The sequence below is a fragment of the Sphaeramia orbicularis genome, chromosome 17 (assembly GCF_902148855.1).
Source record: "Sphaeramia orbicularis chromosome 17, fSphaOr1.1, whole genome shotgun sequence".
In the NCBI taxonomy this organism is placed as follows: Eukaryota; Metazoa; Chordata; class Actinopteri; order Kurtiformes; family Apogonidae; genus Sphaeramia; species Sphaeramia orbicularis.
This window is the reverse complement of record NC_043973.1, coordinates 26,932,251-26,953,127: the sequence shown is the minus strand read 5'-3', so window position 1 is coordinate 26,953,127 and position 20,877 is coordinate 26,932,251. Positions and strand designations below refer to the sequence as shown.

The 20,877-nt window shown below is 37.0% G+C and overlaps 1 protein-coding gene across 1 annotated transcript; it reads left to right on the top strand.

Annotated features, from left to right (window-relative positions):
* The first annotated feature begins 1,139 nt into the window (after positions 1 to 1,139).
* On the top strand, positions 1,140 to 17,180 carry ccdc178 (coiled-coil domain containing 178). The gene is made up of 19 exons (XM_030160603.1): positions 1,140 to 1,197; positions 3,312 to 3,448; positions 3,537 to 3,595; positions 3,680 to 3,759; positions 3,899 to 4,102; positions 4,227 to 4,447; positions 5,371 to 5,513; positions 5,726 to 5,879; positions 5,962 to 6,057; positions 6,238 to 6,374; positions 6,496 to 6,679; positions 6,783 to 6,845; positions 6,990 to 7,118; positions 7,235 to 7,348; positions 7,564 to 7,709; positions 7,930 to 8,089; positions 10,374 to 10,523; positions 14,002 to 14,136; positions 16,555 to 17,180. The coding sequence occupies exons 1-19, from the start codon at positions 1,140 to 1,142 to the stop codon at positions 16,681 to 16,683; spliced, it is 2,499 nt and encodes an 832-aa protein (XP_030016463.1). The 3' UTR covers positions 16,684 to 17,180.
* Positions 17,181 to 20,877: the final 3,697 nt, after the last annotated feature.

The following is a 20,877-nucleotide window of genomic DNA, read 5'->3' as shown; positions in this document are numbered from 1 at the left end:
TTACTACAGCAAAGTTACTGTAATGGTATGAATTGCAGTGTATGGGATGATGCATAAGCGTCCAATGTGTTGGCTGATATGGAACTAAAATAACAAAAACCATGAAAATACAAGAGAACAGCTGTAGAATAGCAGTCCACTGTAATGACCACTATGCGTGAAAGGGTTAATACCAGAGTAACAAGGTGCATTACACAATAATACTACTGTACAATTCAACTCAATCGATCATAGGAAATTAAAATGCACAATAGAAAAATAAATAAATCCCAGCTTTTACAATGGACAATAAAACAATTTTTATGATTCGTAATTTGACCTTGTTCTGAACCTGCAGATTTTCAAGCTTTTCAAATGCATTGTAATTGTTAAACATTATAGTCTATTAAAAATGAAAAAAACAAAACAAAACGGTATGACGATATAATTGTAACTGTAGGCTATTAGAACCAAATATGCCTGGTACTACACTACATCCCTTTGGCTTCACATTAAACGAACATAACTTACCACTCAGTGCTGTTAAACAACAGATAACGCGTCGTCGCTGCTGCTCTTGAACGCAGCTCGTCCCCTCCAAGCGCAGCCCCTTGTTGCCAAGCAACCGCTGCAGAAGATTGACAGCAGCTGGAGTTGATTCATGGGCGGAAAACTTTTCTACAAAGGGTAACTTTCACCGGATTAATCCATATATCCCCTCATCGAAAAGGTCGGACTTCAGCACAGATAATAAAACCAGTGTCATTCAAAAGTGTGCCATTAAAGTAAGTTGATAGCCAGCCATTTTTCGCTTTCACTTTCTGCCATGACGACGACCCCCTCAGCTCATTAATTTGTCATAAGCTAAGTTAATTAAACTTATCGTTAGCAAAGTGAGCAACATCCGCAGATGAGTGAAGGTATCAACTGCAACTTTAGCTAACTAATAGTGGTAAACTCTGCCTAAAAGTTTTACGACAAACCTTAAAACATTAGTTCTAATGAGAGTGATGTAAAAAAAAAAAAAAAAGTGTTAACGGCTGCTTTGTTGCTTGTTTTGTCTCTCAGGTTAGCTTTAGGTCAGGTTAGCTCCTACTCCTCCACAGGCTCTGAAGATTGTATTTTCACTACAATTAATCACATAAGAGAAGATTTCAGCAATGCCAGACGTTGAACCTCTCAGATTCCCATCAAGAGAAGGCAGGCCCAGCCAACAAGGTAAGAAGAGGAAAAAATTACCACTTTTTTTGTATTTTTTTTATACAGGTTCAGTCATTAGTTATTTCATTATGAATCATGGTTAGAATTTATAAGATGTATGCAGCTACGTTTTCAAGATCATTTTAACCAATTTTTTTGGACTAATATCGATATAAGCTGATATTGTTTTTTGTTTTAAACAAATTTTAAACCAGCATCACTATAAGTTGATACAGTGTCTATAAGTATATAGAGTTTATATGTATGTAGTTTATTTTTTTTCTTAATTTTACTTTGCTTGAATTTTTTATTATCTCTTGTATTTATAATTTATCAGAGAGACAACATCTACCTGCAAAGTATTACTTCTATGTATTTATAGACCTGGTGAATAAAAATGCTTCAAGTGAAGAATATGAAATCGTAGGCTACACAGGGTAGGTTTTATGTAGGAGTGAGTTAAGTTAATTTAAACATTCAATAGGTAAGTACAAGAATAGAGGGGAAAAAAACAGTGTTCGGTTCAGTGATAGCTTATAGGGTTTGTAAAATGAAATTAAAACAAGAATACAATGAATTATGTAAAATGTTAGTATGGTAATCACAATCTCACAAATTCACATTCTACACTATTCAGATTCAGAAAACTTTATTCATCCCCTAAAGAGCAATTCAGTTTCTACAGTCTACCGACCACATATACACATTCACACAAGTGTCAGATGAGACACAATTAACACTGCCCATTTTGTCCTGTATATTGCAAACTGCCAGAATGCATATGGGCTAAAAGTGTAGTGTATAAATATGTTACTAATGAGATCCTTTAACAAATACAGTCATTACTAAAGCAAAATAAAGAAATTAGTTTTAAAAAATGTAGATACATTTATTGCTATTTATTACATTTTAATGACTTATAGGACTGAAAAATATCCTCAGACTTTTAACAGACACCCTGCTTTTGTTCTTTTAATGAGGCTGCCATTGCTTGTTGTGCTCAGAAGACAGACTAGTGATGTGGGCGCTTTTTAATTATTATAATAATGTGATGTATAATGCACTCAGGTCACTGGTGACCAGGCAAACAAAGAGGTTCCTATAGCGTAAGGTTACCTGTTGTCTGACATTAGACATGTGACACTTGCAGATGCCGATACAGTTGTGGTTAGATATTCAGTTGGTTACCTTGATATTAGAAAGCAGTCCGGCTCAGATGTGTGGGTAGAAACATGATCACTTCAGATAAGAGATTGAGTTTGTCTGTTTAACCACAATGAAAACAATGGTAGAGTGCATCCAGTGGTCATTCGATATTCAGAAAACTTTATTTTATGTCATATATTAACAGGAATCCTCCTTCATGTGGTAAATTAAAGACTGAAACACACGTCACAGTAATACTTCCTATCAAACACAAATCTACAAAAGATTTCTAATAAGATTTTGTTTTTACATAAAAGCATTAACGAATGAACACTCATGTGTTTTGATATACATGAACAGCAGGCTTATACTTGTTCATTAGTTCTCAGAATTGTGACTTTTAAAGCAACACATGTTATTAAACACATGCTGATAACATTTATATAACTTACTTACTGTATGTGCAAGATATCCTCCCATACACAAAAACATAAGGACTTTGATATATTTTTATATGCAGAAATTAATTTGAAACTTGAAAATAGGTTAGTATTTTTCAGTATTTTCTTTGGAGAACATGTATCTGCATAACATGTTATTTACCTTTTCTTCAGCCAGATGGCGTCCTTTTACCACTAAGAATGATACCCTGGGGTTTGACTGAAATGTTCAAATTTGTTGTCTCTGCTCTCTCACTGATGCTTTCAGGAAATGACAATATGAATCTGTGTGAGCAAAGAATCACAAAACATCTTTTACAGCCAAATGAGTTTTAGTAATTACTTTGCTAAATAAAATAAATAACATAGCTTAATGTTTGTTCTAGCTAATGTGAGTTCTGTTCAGTATATATGTTTTACTGGGGCTTTGTAACATGTTATCACTGAGGCTCTGTACCTGTGGTTTCCTGAAAACAAGGTTTGTATTTGATAAACTACATTTTAAGTTGGATTTACACCTCACAATGTTTTTTCTCTCTCTCCAAGATCAAGCAGATCTTCAGGGTGTCTGCTCTGGTAGACGTCGCACTTGTGCTTTGCTTAACAGCCCCTTACCATGTGTCAACAGTGCTATTTACCATATCCAAGAGCTGAGGATGGAAGTGGATAATTGGTTTCAACAGGTAAACTGATGTCAGATGTGATCAAATTCTTGATAAGAGGAAAAGCACAATTTTCACATGTATTTTTATCCTCCTGTTCTTGTATTAGTCTGGAAAATATCCTCATCAGATTGACCTCGAGAAGCACAGATACGCCCAAAACTTACGGTAAAACACTTTTATTGTTTTAATTTCCTGATTCCTTTGTTAAACTAAGGTTAATGCAAAATGTGATATGTTTCTCTTTTACAGATTTAAGTCTAGAGACTCAGACAGTGAATCAGTTACGTCTACAGACTTAGCTATTGAAGGCATTGGCATTGGTGCAAGAGGTGACTTCATCGTATTCTCCTGATATTAAAATTCCATAAAACAGGTTCATATGTACCTGCTAAACTTGGCTTGAATAAAGTTTATTTACTTGTTTATGACCTATTGTGCACGCATCTTGTAAAGTTTTTCATCCTCCAGAAAGTTCTTCATTATCGCCACTACTGAAGAAAATAAATGATGTCCTTGGAGAGGTTGTGTATCTGATTGAGCGGCTGGAGGCCGATCGCCAGTATGCAGAGGAAACTCTACTCAAAGAGAAGAGAAGAAAGAAATTTCTGGAAAACAAAATTGACAGTATTTATCTGTGGAAGCATCAAGAGCATTCACTTGTTGTCCAGAAAGGTCAGTAACTGAGAGGTACCCTGCTTGTGTATGTTATCATTAATATATAGTCCAGCACTAGTGTAAATTATCTTCACACTTTTTCTGCCACTGATTTCCCTGTTTAAATGAATGCTTTTTGTAGAACATGAAGCCTGCAGTAGAGACATTGCTGAACTGAAGTGGCAGCTGAAACAAGAAAGAGAAAAACTTGAACAAGTCCAGGACAAATTGTCACAGACAGAGGTGGTGAACCAGCACTTGCAGGAGGACATCAACATTGCCAGAAAGCAAATTCCCATCATAAAAGATAAACTGGACTTCCAGAACAGCATAATACATCAGATCAATTCTGCACAAGAAGAGGTAACTTTCAGTAGCATTTATTCTCTCTCATCAAAAATATCTCCATATTCTCAATGGTAGAAAAATGTATAAACTTATAATACTGCAGAGGTATGTTATGAAATTATGATGGGGGGGGGGGGGGTAAAAATGGATAATCAGACTTTGTATCTGTAATATTTGTGTTGTTTATACCTATAAAATGAAATGAAATGGCATAGCCCTATTAAGCATTAGATACATTACATTAAAAGCTACATTTATCCTTCAAGTATTATTAGTTGGTCATCAAATAGTTTATTATTATAGTATTATGCACTTCATGTTAAGCTTTTCAGTTTTAAGCAAGATGAGTATATATGAGTGTATACATAAATACATTGTACAAAATAAATAATATATATTTACTGCAATGCCTTGATGTCTTATACATTTGTAACGGTCCTCAGAGGTTAAGTCCAAATGAATTTGAAGTTCTCCTATCTTCTCACTTTGATCTTTCACATGTTCATCACCTCCTCTCAGAATAAAAGCTTCATAGTCTAATAAGCATTTTCAGCCTCAACCATACATTAAGCATAATGCTAACACTAGCATGCTATAAAAGTGCATTGCTAAAGACACAAATGATGTGTAAGAGTTCAACTGGAAACAGGTCAACCTGTAGTTGAAAATCATTCCAGCTGTGGTTGATAAATGACACATGAGACTAAATTGGAGTCATCGTGTGCTGCATATTCTAAGTATCATCAACATGAAGTTTCGGGGCTTATTAAAGTGCCCATGCTAAATAGTGTCTCTGGTTTTCTAAGACATGCCCAAGAAAATATGTCCATTAGCACAAAACTATGCTGACTTAATATTTTTGATTTGACACAGTTTATTTTGCCTTTTAGGATTCTTTAGGAAAATACGCCCGTAATTCCCTTTTCCTTCCTTTTTAGGCTGATAAATTATACTCAAAGGCATTGGCTGATCTTCAGTTAGCAGAGGAGGAGTTAAAAAAGATGGAGTTGGATACCAAAAATGAAAAGGAATCACTGGAAAATGACCTGTTGGGTATGAAAAATCAGCTGGCTAAGAAAATGTGAGTATCAAGGTAACATGCATTTAAAACATGTGAAGCCACCGTTTACAGTGGCTCTGTGTCTTTAGACCAACATGCCGTACAGTGTTGCATTAGTGATGTATTGTTAGTTACCCTTTGATTTCCAGCCCCAAGTGAACACTGGATTGAAGAAGTGGATTTAATTAGCAACTCAATAACAAAAGACAACACTTTTTTTTTTCTCTCTCCAGAGAAGATTTAGACCAGTTGAGGGTGGTTGAAAAAAGTGTATGCGCTGAAATAAAAGAAGCTGAGGAATCAGTTGCTCTGTCAGAAGAGAAGTGTGCAGCCATGATAAACCGTATTTCTGAAATGACGGAGTTACAGAAAACTGAAAAAGACAAGGTAAAAAATAATATTGACATCATAATGGAAGGCATATACATTCATACACAACAGTGCTCAGATTGGTCTTTTGTTAATACAGATTTTACAACTACAAAGTCAAATCGAGGTTGAAATGCAGAAGAATAAGAAATTAAAAGCGAAAATACTTCCACTACAAGAAGAAATTGAGAAAACTGTAAGTAATGTTGCTTTTTTTTTTATAATGCAAGTTCTGCTTCATGTATGTCTTTATTGGGTACAACATACAACTCAAGTGCAGAGGTTAATCTCTGAATTACTTACACTGTTAAAATGTTTTGTATACAGCAAATACACAAATACAGTGATAAACTGTGTTTCATTATTTCATCCACAGAAACTGAAAGGGGAAGCAGAGGTTTCCTGCACTGAAGAGCTGCTGCATTCAGCACGTAATGCTTATGCAGCTCTCCGTAAAGAAAATATGGAGTACGAACAGAAGGTAGAAGACTATAAGACAAAAATTTCTGAAAGGTACAATGCAGTTGAGGAACGGACATCACACTGTACCGAATGTAATTTGTGTGAACATGCATACTGCCTGTCAGTCTACATACATGTGTTTACTGTTACTTTTCTGTGTGATTTTTGTCAGTGTGAAAGCAGTGAAGCAGATGCGTGAGGAAAGGAAGCAGATGCTCCAGAAAATCAGTGACAATGACGAGCAGTGGGAAAGGGCCAAGGAGGAAATGACCCTAGTAGTAGCGCAGCACAGTGCCACCCAGGCTAAACTGGAAGAGCAGGAACAGCTCACCTTCATGGAAGAACAAAAGGCCAGGGTCAGCGGAAACATATGTAAACGTTTCATGTATACACTGCATGAGAAACTCTTTGTATGGAAAATATGACAGGCAAATTTCTTTGTGTTATTTAAAACAACAGAAAGTCATTGAAAACCTGAGGAAAGACTTGACGGGTCAGGTGACTGCACTAGAACAACTAAAGGTAAATTCAGTTAAACTTCTGCTCTTAATTTCATGATTTCAGCTGTTACCTTTTTGGTAAAAAAAAACCAAAACCTTTATTCTCCTTTTGTCCCTGTGCATCTTTTGATATTTGAGACATTGTGTTGTCATCTTCTCGTCTCAGAGTGAGTGTCAAAACCTCAAGGAAGAAATTTATCAACATCAAAAAAGCTCAGAGGAAACCAACCAAAACCTTCAGAAGGAACATGAAGATGCATTCTCAATGATGAAAACTCTGGAAACAAAACTCAAAGTAGTCCTGACATTTTATAAAGATAAATTGACACCATCATTTAACATATCAGCAAGTAATAATATATACTGCAATACTAAAAGAAAACTACTATTACTTATTTTTCGTTTTCATAGAAAACTAAAGAATTGACAGAAAAATTGGAAAAGATACAGCGCGAACACAGGGAAACTTCTGACAACCTTGAAAGTGAGAAAAAAGTCAAATATAACCAGTTAAAAGCTGTCAAGGTAAGAATGGAAAAGTTGCAAAAAGAAGTTCTTCTAGACTTAAAGAACAGTTGCTTTGTCAGGTTTGCTCTGTAAAGCTCATTGAGCACAAACCTACTCACAGCTATTTATCATGTCATTTTTTAGTTGAACAAAATAATCTCTTGCTCTAAGCACTTTGAACACTGCTCTATAGACTTTTTTTTTCAAACATTAATGCTATGCTGTGTTCACAGGATTTACACACCACTACGACAAAGAGATATGACGACACTGTTGCCAGGATCAGTGAACTTACCAAGAAGTGTGAAGAATACCAAGATGCTTCTGATAAAATGGAAAAAACAGCTAAAACCCTATTTGAAGAAGTAGCTGAACTTGAGTAGGATGCTTTGTTATTCACTAAAATATAATGAAAAAATTAAAAGAAGGCAAAAAATTACTGGATGTCACTCACCCTTTTATTAAGTCAAAAGAACTAGTGAAATATTCCTTTACACATACATATTTTATATAGCAACACATTATTTATTTCACATTATATTCAGATCATTTTAGAAGAACATTAGAATTTATAACTTGTTTTATTAATCTCCTTTCAGAAGTGTGTTTGGTGTGGTGGAATTCAAAAACAAATCAGCTGCTCTCATAATGAGCACCTTGCAGTCTGATATTAATAACAGCCTACGACGAACACAGCGATCCATGCAGGTGCACACTGCTCATGTTACAGCAAGAAAAAAGGAAATGGAAGACACAAAGGTAACAAAATGACTTGTGTTGTTCAGTATAACTCCATAACTACCTGACTTTTCTTTCAAATACAATGAAATCAGAAACAAGCCGCTGAAAAAAAAAACAGAAAACATTGCATTGTTTATTTGTTTGTGGATTAGTGTCAGCACAATGCTCGTCACAATACTTCCCTTAAGATGCAGAGAAAAGAGCTGTGTGCAATTAAAATTACAAACCATGGTCAATCTTGTTTAAGTGCTTTTCCCACAAATGACAACTCAGTGTTGTTATAGTCTTTTGTCTGGACGAATTTGATGATGCGTGTCGTGCTGAGATGCTGAGCCTATTTTGTTACCTGTAGGCCACGATTTTCAATCGCATTTTTAATGTAAGCATATTGTTCACAATATCAAATAAGCATATACTTTAGGCTTCACTCCATATTATATTAATGCCAGAAGAGTGCAGGAAAAACTGTATGAATATGTGCACAAATGGCATGTGTTTGAGCACCCCTTTGTAAGAGAAACCCCTATTTATTGTAAGGTTTTCATCTGCAGGATTATCAGCCCCAGCCAGAGCCTCTTTGCTGATGGGGGTTTCACATGGCTTATCTAATGTGAAATCGCCATGTGGTATATAGTTTCATTAAACGGTGATCAAGAATGCATTAGTTCAAAACAAGAAAAGGCAATGGAGCTTAAGCTGCCATGCATCCAAGTGCAACAACTTTAAAGAAGTTGTTGGCGTGAGACAATTTAAGAATTAGAAGTCTTCCTCATAGACACAACTCCCATTAGCCAGATAAAAGTTAGCCATGCAAAAAAGGGGTTTAGTCTTTTCACTTGACGAAATAAGATGATATAACAACAATACTCCTCACCAAATAAAAAGATCAGAGAGACTCTGAAGTTCTAAGGAAATTGGTCACTTTAATCATTGAGACCAATATAAAGCACACATAATGTCTACATTAGCATAACATAATAAGCAGTGTGTGCATTCAGAAATCATAGTGCATGAAGCAGAATGGTTAGGCACTTTCAGAGATGTGGTTTCCTATAAAGATGCTGACCACATGCAATACTCCCATAAGCTCCTGTATGATACAGCTCCTTATTTTCTGTTGAAACTGATAGAGGTCAGGATTTTCAGTAGCCCAGTAAGAGTGTGGTTACATTAAATTCAGAGAGCAGATGGTTATCTGTAAAAATAAAGCGTGGCTAGTTGAAGGTGAGGACTTGTTAGTCCAGCTGAATCTGATCCTCTTTCAATCCATAAGGAAAATGTGGGAGTATTTTGGCTTTCAGACATGCACCTATTTTTGATTTGATCAGGGTTTGTCGTTTGCCGAGGACAAAGTAAACAATGCAAACTGCCGACGCTATCAGTTTCTTATGGGCAATGAAGTGTAATTTGTTCCATTTACACTTCACAACAGCATCAGATGGGCTTTGTCAGTGCTGCATGGAGTAATTAAACCTGAAATCAATAGCAGGCATTTGTCATGTTTACAGCCCCTCTTTCTGCTGGGTTAAACTCATCACTTTAGTGCTGTTCTGTTTTACTGCAGAGACACACTTCATTATGTCTGCAGGTAGACTTGAGATATTCACCAGCCACATATCCCATACTTGAGAAACAATGTTCAAATGCAAAGGAGACACGCAGAGAGACACATACTGACTGTGATTTATTTGCTTGATTTCACAGAAAAGTGTCCACCGACGTCTGCCTGATATTAATAATGCCTTAATTAATTAACATCACAAATGTAAGATGCAGGTTTCCAATTGTATACACACATAAGAGATCAGAAGGTACAGTTAGATATTGTCTTAATTTTCACTGACGTATTATTTTACAGTGTATGCAGTCTACAGTACATATCTGTTCTGTTTGATTAGTATTTTTTCTCATCTGTTTGTTGAGAGAACATTGATCTGTATAATCATTCATTATATATTTTATATCTGCACTGGATTAGACTCTCAGTATTTATTGTTCTAGGTTGACTCTTAATAGTAAGTCACTGATCTCTTAAAAGCATATTGGTGCAGTAGCCGTTCTGGTAACACAAACCTATCCATCTATAATGGATATTACTGCTTTAAAAATATAACGGTGACAGTAGTGTGATCACTTGAAGCCTGTCCTCTTGAATACCCGGCTTTAAAATTCCTCCCTCTTATTGTGAAATTAAAGAAGGTGTGAGCCGCGCTACCGAAATGTGTTGTACACAGAACGTAGTATCAATGTGTTATTTACCGACATTTGATATTTTGATGTTTGTGTTCTCATGTGTCTATAGGAAGCGTTAAATAATGCGCTAAAGGAGAACAAACAGCTGGCCTGCATGTACAAACACCTTAAGATCATCCTCATAGAGGCCAAACAAGACGCCGCATCTGCGTTGAGCAAGAAAAACTGCTCTCATGAGTCTTTTCATTATTTCACACAGGTACAGTTTATATATTTGACTATTTTCCTGTATTCTGTTTCCTTCCGCTCTCTCGCTCCTCTTGCAGTAGATTAAATGACATGGGATTTCTATTTAATTGTCATCATTTAGGTTTGTCTCTGTGCTATTCTTCTTGCACTTGATAACTGTTTTTTGTACGTGCAGTCATTTTAAGGAGATTTTAGTTTAGCAGCCAGTAAGGAGGTTACTGCAGCAGTCTAATAATGATAGTGGAGGAGTGTGATGGATGTGACATAATGTAATGATAGCTGTGTAGTTTTGCCACTAAGGGGAGTAAAGGGGTTGATGGTACATATTAATAATATAACTTGACAATGTTCTTGATTATTATTCCTTAGGGTGGTTAAAGGTGAAACATTTTTCTGTTGTTTGATATTTACCTTTCATTTCTACAGCAGTTTGTTAAGGATTCACAGCAAACAGGTTACAATCAGACAATGAATGTGCCTGCAGTGCTAAAATAGCACCAGAGGTTTTTCGACTAGTTGAGGGAGACAACTCAGCAGCATTTTAGTGTTTAATCTTTATAGTTTTTGACACTATTTAACTGGAATAGAATTGCACATGACAGCCATAACACCAGGAAGAAACCACACTGCTCCTGCAATGAAAAATACATATTATTTGTTCCAAAAATGACTAATACCTTTACTTGAGCAATTCCTCATCTAACTGCATGAATGTTATCAAGTGAAAAATGCATGCAAAAATAAAATCCTGTGGACAGGATTTTCCACGCTCATGATCAAAGCCTGATTTTCTTTTACTCTGGATTCAGCCTTCACCATTTTTTGTTTGTTTCAACTCTACACTTCTACAACAGCAGCCTTTCGGCTAGTGTTTTATGCCTAAATTTAGTTTTTATAACAAGCTTATAATCAGCAGTGTTTGTGAAATGTAGATGCAGGCCAATCACATTTAATCTGATTTGTACATGACTATTGAAGTGATCTACTTCCCTGTTTTACATTTCTAGTCCTCATTTTTGGAATATTTGGATTTTATGTCCCAGTTAGAGCATATATTACAAAATATGACTGGCTTAAATTGATTTCTTTTTAACTGGAGGTAACAAGCTTACTGCATTTAATTCATGTGAGAGGTCAGAACAACAGAACAATCTGTGTGAGATGCCTCTGTCATTTGTGTATTTGGACAACTTATAATCTGGTTTATAATCGGCAAATACATACAGTGAAAATAGTTTTGAACTGTACATTATTATTATTATTATTATTATTACTATTATTATTATTATTATTATTATTATTATAAGCGTCTACTCTATGGCCATCCATGGACTGAAATCACACCCTCCATCCCTCCACCCCCCACCATCAACTGAATCTTAGAATTTATTTATTTACTTACTTACTTTATTTATTTATCCATAAAGTTTTATTCACCTATTTGCAATATTATGATAAATTTGCACTTTACAGTGTGTGTGTGTGTGTGTGTGTGTGTGTGTGTGTGTGTTGATGTATATGGAGCAGTTTTTAGACTTTTCTGTTTTATTCTGTCCTGTTCTAAAAAAAAAAAAAAAAGGGAAGTGGACTCTGTCTGTGTGCCTCGGGCATCACACAAAATCTGGAAAGAGCTGACTGCTGCTGTTTGGCATACTTATGTATATTTGGTCAAGGAAGAGACTAGCTAAAACAGCAAGCTGTTAAGACCAACATTTTGGGAGATATTAGTAATTTTGGAATACAATAGCCTTACAATAGCCTTGCCCAGAATCATAGACTCATCAGAAAGTAAAGGAATAAACTGTATCAGATGTAAGTTTATTATCTACCACATCTAGAACCAGTGGTTCCTCACGTGTCAACGCACTAGTTCTATTCTATTCTATTCTATTCTATTCTATTCTATTCTATTCTATTCTATTCTATTCTATTCTCCATCCTTGTCCAAAACCAAATTAAAACCAAAGTATTGTAAAGTCCAAAGTACTGTAATGAACTGACATACTGTATATTTATTAATATAAATTTTATATAAATATCCAGCCTAGATGCCACCCAATAACTCATCAATTTTTTTAATAGCAGAATTTAGTAAACATCTTCATACAAGTTTAAGTTGACAGCTATACAGTAGTGTAGATGTCTCCATATGCATATGGAGACATCTACATACCATGGTAACAAATGACATATTCATTGATTTCACACTTGATAATTATACTTGTCACTGGGAGTAGAATTTGTCTTCATAGTTTTTTGAGAAATTGACCGGGATGATGGCATCAGAGTATTTAATAGACAGTCGCTTACAGTTACATTACAGAAGTTCCTGACCATTACCAGGTATGGAGGGCCTAACATATCGATATACAACAGGTTTGACCTACAGAGACTAAAGTCAGGGTGGTCTGGTGTCTACTACAGGCTTAACCATTCATTATTAAACCACTACACCAACTTAATGACTAATGAATGCTAGTTTACCATAGCACCCATTTCATATGTTATACCTTTAATATGTTTGTGTTGTATGAATTGACAGTTTCAGTGTTCTTATTAAACAGTTTGTAACAGCCAGACAGCTTATAATAATCTTACACAGTTTTTAAAATTCTAATCAAGACAAATTCAAGTGGCTCATCTAAATTAATATTAGTTATTATTGTTATCAGAGAAGAGGATGTATCATTATAACTCTACGTCATACTTAAGTTTAAATATATAAACATACATATGTAGTGTAGATCATCAAAAGCACTTACCAGTATGCGTCTCTTTACAAGTCCTCTTTATTCTACTGTACTACATGTAAGAATTACTTTGTTTATGGGGATGCTTTCAGCTCTTGGGTTTAACAGGGTACACCATAAAGAGCATTCTTGTTATTGTCTTTCCTTCAGGAGCTGATGACTGAGCTAATTCGCTTTAGTTTTCAATGCACTGGGGAACACATTGCCAAGCAATGATAAGCTTTGTAGGAAGAGTAGAGAGATGGAGGGGGAAGAAAAGCAATGGCATCTATCAGAATTTAAACCTCTTTGCTTGAAACTGTTTTCAAATAATAAAGCAAGCAGCATGTCTTTCCAAGAGACTAGGAATAATTTCTGGTTTCAGTGGGGGGTTCATGACTCTGTGTGTATGTGTAAAATATGTCTTGAGGGGATTGGTATAAAGTTAAACTGGGTGAAGTAGAAATATTTTACTCATCAGCTTTGCAGTCACAGAGTTTGCCTCGGCTAGAACAAAACTGCTGAAGCATTTAGAGAAAATTAACCCCCCATCCTGGCAGCCAGATGTGACTGGATTCTGATGAGTGCACACGAGTGGGCAGAGAAACCAAGAGACTGTGAAATTCCTGTCAGGCCCGTGTACTGCAGAATGGGCTATTGACTGCTTTCTCTATTCCCCTCCATCATTCTTCTTGAACACTGCCATTAATTTCCTCTCCTGCCTTACCAATTCCTTTTCTCTGCCTTCTCTCCCCCTAGCTCTCTTTGTTGCAGAAGAGGATGCACAAAGCTTTGGTGAAATACTTCGAACAACGCAGCCTCTACAGCCAGGCTGAACTGGATCGGTGCCAGGCTCTTTCTCAAGAGACAGACCAGAAAATAAAAACAGCCCAGGTATTTATACATATACATGTAAAACAGGGGTAGAAAACTGCACAAACCACAACTATTCATTTAAATGGTAAATCCCTTTATTCAACTTTTTATCCCAGTCTAGGTATTCCACCGGATGCTAGCATATTCTTTTGCATACTACAGTAACTCCATGTTATGCTTGGCATTGTTTGAGCCTCATCCGGCTAGTCAGTTGCCTTGTGTCTTCTTTGCCAAGCAAGGGCAGCCAGGCAGTGCCAGAGTAAAACATCCACTAAAGCTTTGTGCCTTACTTCTATGGTGGAGTTGAGGACGCCCCTCTTACATTACGCTCCATACATTCACTCATCAGATCACAGACTGATGTGATGGATGATGTGTCTGCTACAGGGCCTATGTAGTGACCCCATGTCTGAGACTAGCGCTGCCTCCCGAGATAACTCTATAGACAGTACACATGAGTTTGGTCACATTGCATTAATGTTGTGTCTTTTGTTTGATGTGTGTGTGGGGGACTGACTTTACAGATAACTCATAGTGAATTCATGTCGTCGCATTGAAAATATCTGTTTTACAGCTTCTTCTTTGTAAATAGAATAACCTTCTGTCTATATTCCAGAAGAGTAGGAGCATATTCTGCAAGGTTGAGAAATAAGGATCTTCAATTAGAGGATAATCGGTCTCTAATCTGTGCTGTGATGTGAGATGAGGTCAAAGCGGACAGAGGGACAGTGATGAATCTTTATGAAATGTCCTGTCCAGCATTACAGCAGAGCCAGGTGGCATGTAACCGTACTATAGGCCACTTCAATCCTTTTAACTTCTCCTTTACCTTTATTGAAGGACAACTCAGCCTCCTCACTCACTATGTTTGTCTGCTGGTTGTTTTAGTCTAAAACTCATATTTAATTTTTCTTTTTCTTGTGGTTAATATTCTATCCACCAAAATTGTGATTTATCTGATTTTATCAGATACGCTAGAGGCAAAATATGCTAAGATTTGATTAGAGGTTATCCAGGGGAGTACCTAGTGAAAATACTATTAAGTGGTTTCCTTCTCAGTTCCTCCTCCTCCTCCAACTGCTGACATGTTTTTTTGATGGGTCTAGTCCAGACATTACAGGGAGCAGCCGTGTCTCAGCGGCCCAGCCTCAAAAGGCCCCAGCAGATCACAGCTCAAGGCAGGGAGGAGTGGGGCACAGGGGGAGGAGCTATCAGAGAGCTGCAGAGTGTGAAGGACAAAAGAGCTGGTGTATTCAAGCGCACCGCACCGTCACCCGTCACAGCTCAGCACAGGGTCCATCAGAGCAGGCAGCACTCACTTTAAACAGTCGCCTCATGAACAGTCCAGCTCACAATCCTTCAAAAAGTACACATGTAGGAGAGCCGTCATGTTAAAAAAGTATTTTTTATCCATTATAATATCTGCATAGGAAAGATTCATTTAAATATTAAGTCTTTGACTGTGATCACATACACACACTTATCTATAGATCCCTGATCTAATAATAATAATAATTATTATTATTATAAGAGTAAGAATAAAGATGGTAAACATTTAAGTTGATATACAGAAAAAAAACCATAAAATGCACAGATTATCAGTATCTGTTGTTGGTTTGTAAAAAACAGATCAAGAAATCAATAGAACTGATACAAGTGGTAACTGGAGTTAAATCATGCTGAATCCTGATGAGGCCTATACTAATCCATCATGTCCACTTAACCCCACAAGCAGAACATAAGAGAGGTCAGGTTAGCACTTCCACTGCAAAGGCTTGCTTGAATCAAAAGCCAAATGGCAGTTTGCTGAAAAGTAGCTTGAGGGAAAGGAGGCCGGGGAACCCTGGGGTGGGCGGGTGGGAGTGGGTGGGCTGGGAGTGGGGGGCTGGCGGGCTGTCATCCTGTTACACTCCTGCCAGAACTGGCAGTTCAGCTTTGTGTTCTGCAAGTTTACACTAGGGATGGCATAATTGACAATGGCTAACAGCGGAGAGCAGTGCACAGCCTTGTTGAATGGCCAGTAATGATTGGAGCGGACGCCCACTGCCCCATTCCCAGGGGACAGTAATCCAAGATCCTGTTTCTGATATAATTGTTAGTCAGAGAATTTCTGCATGGCTAGGCTGGTTCAGATTCCCAAGCTGGTTGACAGTGCCAGGCAGTTTAATAGAAAAACTGGATGCTGAGGTTTTTAAAACAGAGGAGCACTGAACCTGGACGTGGTTCACCAGGAGCCTCTTGTTCTCCTTCCTCACAAAATAAGAACAAGATGGTAACTTAAATCTCACAATCGTAGACCCACCACCAGCCTTGTGTGAGATGCACATACAGCGAGCATTTGGTATTAATTCAGTGTTGTTGCTTTTGTCCACAACAGCTTTGCTATTTTTTAATTAACTGCTTTTCATTTATTCTTTTTGTCCTTTTGTCAAACAGGAGGGGTTGTCAGAAGAAATTCACCTCATCTCTGCTTTCTTGCAATCCTTGACAGATGACTCTACTTCCACTGATGATGCCGGGGTGAACAAACAAGCCAGTCCAGATGCTGCTGGATCAAATGAGTAGATGCCTTCAGTTCAAATCGCAGTGTAATTGGACATTCACCTGTACCAGACAACTTACTTACCCTAGCACGCTTCACTATTCCCCCTCTTTACTTGCAGCAAATCCATAACAATGAAACAGGTGACTTTCATGCTGCTGTCAGGACTGATCTAATTTTAGCTGGGTGAATGATTGCAATTGGCTTTGCCTCATCAGATAATTAATCTATGTCACCATTAATTGGAAAAGAGAATAATTACAGGCAGTGTTGACAGAAATTCTACGCTTCTCCAGATTCCAAGATCTAATTACAACTAGTGAAACCCTGTGTGACCTTAACTAGCACTTAGTACACCTTTGCCACCTTGACCATGCCCATGTGTGAGACCACTGTCTCTTCAAAGACCCTGTTTTTATAATCAGACCCGCATTCCTTCCTCTCCTCACTCTCTGAGAGCTGTCTCCCTCAATCACTTTTCAATATTCAATCTTAATTTTGTGGAAGTTTAGCATTTTCAATGAGCTGGAGATGAATGATTAATGAATAAATTTAAATGCTTCATTTTGTCCATGGATCATTAGTTAAGTCCTTTGTGGGAAGGACCTGAGAAAGGAGTGAAAATTATTGAGACATTAGCCTGAAGCAATCCAGGGGTAAATAGTGTGCACAAAAGGATGTTGTGTGCGCACTATCCACTGGCTTTCTAAAGAACCCTGGGGAAACACTGTTTTCAATTTGGAATCTTAACTGAATCACATCTAGTACTTGTAGAAAATTGATTTTTGTTGCATCATGTTCCAACAATGTCATACTAATGATACACATCACTAATATCAGCTGCATAGAGACTTTAAAAGTGAAGTAAAAAATATTTTGGACAAACAGTACTCTTTAAAATAATATAAAGCTTATTCAATATTTTACTTTTTTTCTTAAAAATAATGAACAATGCAAATCCTTTTAATATTCTTCACAGTATTAATGGGCTATATTTTAGTGCTTTGAGGCTGTTTGTTTTTTTTAAAACATATGTCAATGCTCTTTCCTGATTTTGTTTGATTGATAGAGGTGCAGTTTTGTTGATACACAAGATGTCTCTCCAACTTGTGGGGACAGAAGGGGGCAGTGTGAACACAACAACTTTACACACATCAATTGACTACAACCATTTTCAGTCTAGTGTTTTAACATGACTATAGTACTTTAAAGCAAATTAAAGATAATTTTCAGGAAACACGAATATTATTTATCATTAATTTTAGTGTCAGAAAAACATTTAAACATAGTTTTGTCCGCAGACATGTTGATGTTTAGATTTTCAAAACTTTGCTTTGTAGCTTTGTATTATACTGAATTCAGATTGTAATATTTTACAGACAAAAGCACTCAACCAACTGATGGCACTAACAGGGCACCTCATATTAACAACTCGCAAAGCCATCATACCAGTAGATTTCTAAAAGCACCTTGAAGAGAAAAATGTTCAGTCTATCTCATATTCCTTACTGACTATATGGTAATACCTCAAATGAAAGTGCCTCCCCAACACATTTATCTACTCTCCTAGCATCTAATCAATCCCCTAAATAAATGAAAGTGAGCCACAACTAGATGTCATCACATTTATCTGCGGCGTGCCTTCAAGTGCACACACCTAAATACTACTTCTCTAAAGAGGGTGGACTGTAGAAATACTGATGGAGGTGGCTGACAGCAGAGATGTATTTTCTTCCACGTTAGATGCTTGTTTCGGTATGATGAGGATAGAATATACAGCACAAGTCTCACTGTGGTGCTGTTGTACTGTGATATATCAAAGCTGGTTTATAATACTTGGTAGCTTTGTATAAAGGCATATTTTGCAGGAGACATGTTGGAAAAATCTGATTTACAGGCAGCCTGATTCTCAATTTCAGCCTGGCGCCACCATGCAGACGATGGGCCTGTTTCATTTGGATGCACTTCAGTGATCACCTCTGATCAGTGACGTGAAGCCAAGTGAATCAGAGCAGCATTCTGTTTTCTGAGGCTAACCGAAATTCTGTTTTTTGAGATCTTTTGCAGCCGGGAAAATGGAAGTGTCCATTCAAACCACCCTGTCTTTGTTTGTTAGCAAAGTGGAGAGTTGAGCAATAGAGCTGATGGAGTCAAGGAAACTATGTGAGTTGAGAGAGGTGCTACTGTGTCTAAAATATCAATGAGGGGGATGCTGCCAAGTTTTGGAGCACACAAGAGAAAATGGGTCTTAAAACCCAGACTAAATCAGGAGGTTTTAAACTGATATATGAAACAACTCATTATATATTTTATTTTTTCTTCAAGGTGAGTTATTCTATTTGACATAATAACTGTAAATATTATCTTCTGCTCAGTCATACAGTGAGTGTAGTGTCTAGCCAGTTCCTGGTCCTTTAAAGTTTTTGTAACAACAGCATCTGTCATTCAGTCATACTGCTCATCTTAACAAAACAATGGAACTGTGTGTCTGCCCAGGTAACTCCTTAAAGTGTAACTTCACAGAAAACATGCCAAACATATTCATCACAACAACAATACATGTTCCTTGTGTTTCCACACTCATTTGATTTCAAAGATATTTATCTTAACAGGATAATAATTTGTGAAAGTCTCTGACATTTGTGGCTAGCTAGCATGATAATAAATCCATGGCTTGGAACATTTTTTAGTTAATTAGAGTCAATCAATCCAAACTTTGCTCACTTACCGGTGTGAAACCGGAGTATAATGAGCAGAAATCAGCATGGTGATTGGAAAACACAAATTACAGCTGTTAAAGAGAAACTCATCCACTTTTCTTCTGTTGATGCCAATGCCTGCTGCGAGGATTTAAAATTAGCATGGCATTCCTTTAATGGATGTTGGGGGAATGTGCTCCCCTATAATTAAAAAAACCTGGCAATATCCTTGTAGGCTAAAATAAGAGAGGTTAGTATGATTACATGACAACTCTTTAAAAGGACATATCAGCTCAAAAATATAAACCAAAATAACCTCCCGCTGCTTCCTGGTTTCCCTATGAAATGTGTATATTTTTTCCCTGTTAATCTGTATTATTAACAGTTGAAGTGATGCTTCATAATGTTCCATGACGGTGCCAGTGAGGTGGTCAGAACCGTCTCCTTAGTAAAACCATGACGTCTTAATGACCTTTCATGATATAGAAGGGACATTCTTTGTGGTTAAAGTCTGTATATATATCTCTATGGCCAGGGCCATATTCATATTATTCCTGACATATTCCATGCACTTTACATTCATAGTGTAATGATGTGAGTAATAACCTGGTGATGTTAACAGCACCATACAATAGGACCTTTATCTGATGTAGGTTAACACACAGTAGTAGGATCTGACCTGACTGCTAGTGGCCATGATGTATATGACCCGACCGCTGGATGTAATTTCCTCTCAAGAGCTCTTGGAAAGGGAGAGCTTATGTTGTTGAGCTCATGTCGTTGGGGCTGGTAACAGCAGCTTGCCATTGTATTAATTATTGTCAGGGAATCCAAGGGGTGTAGATAATACAGAATGCACTGGTTGGTCCCATTTGTTTCACTTGTCAGTGGAGTGAATAATTGGGAGTGCTGACCATATTAGACACAGAGAATTTCTAAAAGATACGACTCAAACAGTTGCAACACAAAAGTATGGCTTGGAAATTAAAAGCTTAATGTCTCAGAATTTTAAATCAGTATGGAATAATTTGCTGGCTTACCATTGCCAAAGGAATTTACTGAAGTTTAACTCAACAACAGTAATTCTGATTCAGAGTTGAACATACAGTTTTGGAACATTTTGTTAATCACATACCCCTTATTTACATTTTATTTCATCATTATGAAAGATTATAGTATATAGTATTTGTTCAATATATTTATTTTGTGAACATAAAACTTTGTCTTTGCTGTCACTTATTTTGAGCCCCAACTTTATTCTTTAAGGTCTCAAGAACACTGATACAGTTTTTAGTAGAAGGGGGTTGCTAATACAATGGGGCTCATCTTGCAATTCTCTCAAGGAATAACTATCAGTCCTGCTACAGCAGCTTCAGCGTCCCTAGGTGACCGCGCCACTGAGCCTGTGCTCGCTCCATCGCACCCCACTCCACGCCTGCTGCCACCCTGAAGGTAGATGCATCACGCTGGGGAGACTGCGCAACAGCAGCCCCCTCTCCTTTCAGCCCTCAAACCTCC

What these genes read in the sequence shown, in the direction of transcription:
- ccdc178 (XM_030160603.1), top strand. Translation starts at nt 1,140, where the DNA reads ATGCCAGACGTTGAACCTCTCAGATTCCCATCAAGAGAAGGCAGGCCC. An exon ending in TCAATTCTGCACAAGAAGAG is followed by an intron (nt 4,448 to 5,370) that starts GTAACTTTCAGT and finishes CTTCCTTTTTAG; the next exon opens with GCTGATAAATTATACTCAAA. An exon ending in CTCTGGAAACAAAACTCAAA is followed by an intron (nt 7,119 to 7,234) that starts GTAGTCCTGACA and finishes TCGTTTTCATAG; the next exon opens with AAAACTAAAGAATTGACAGA.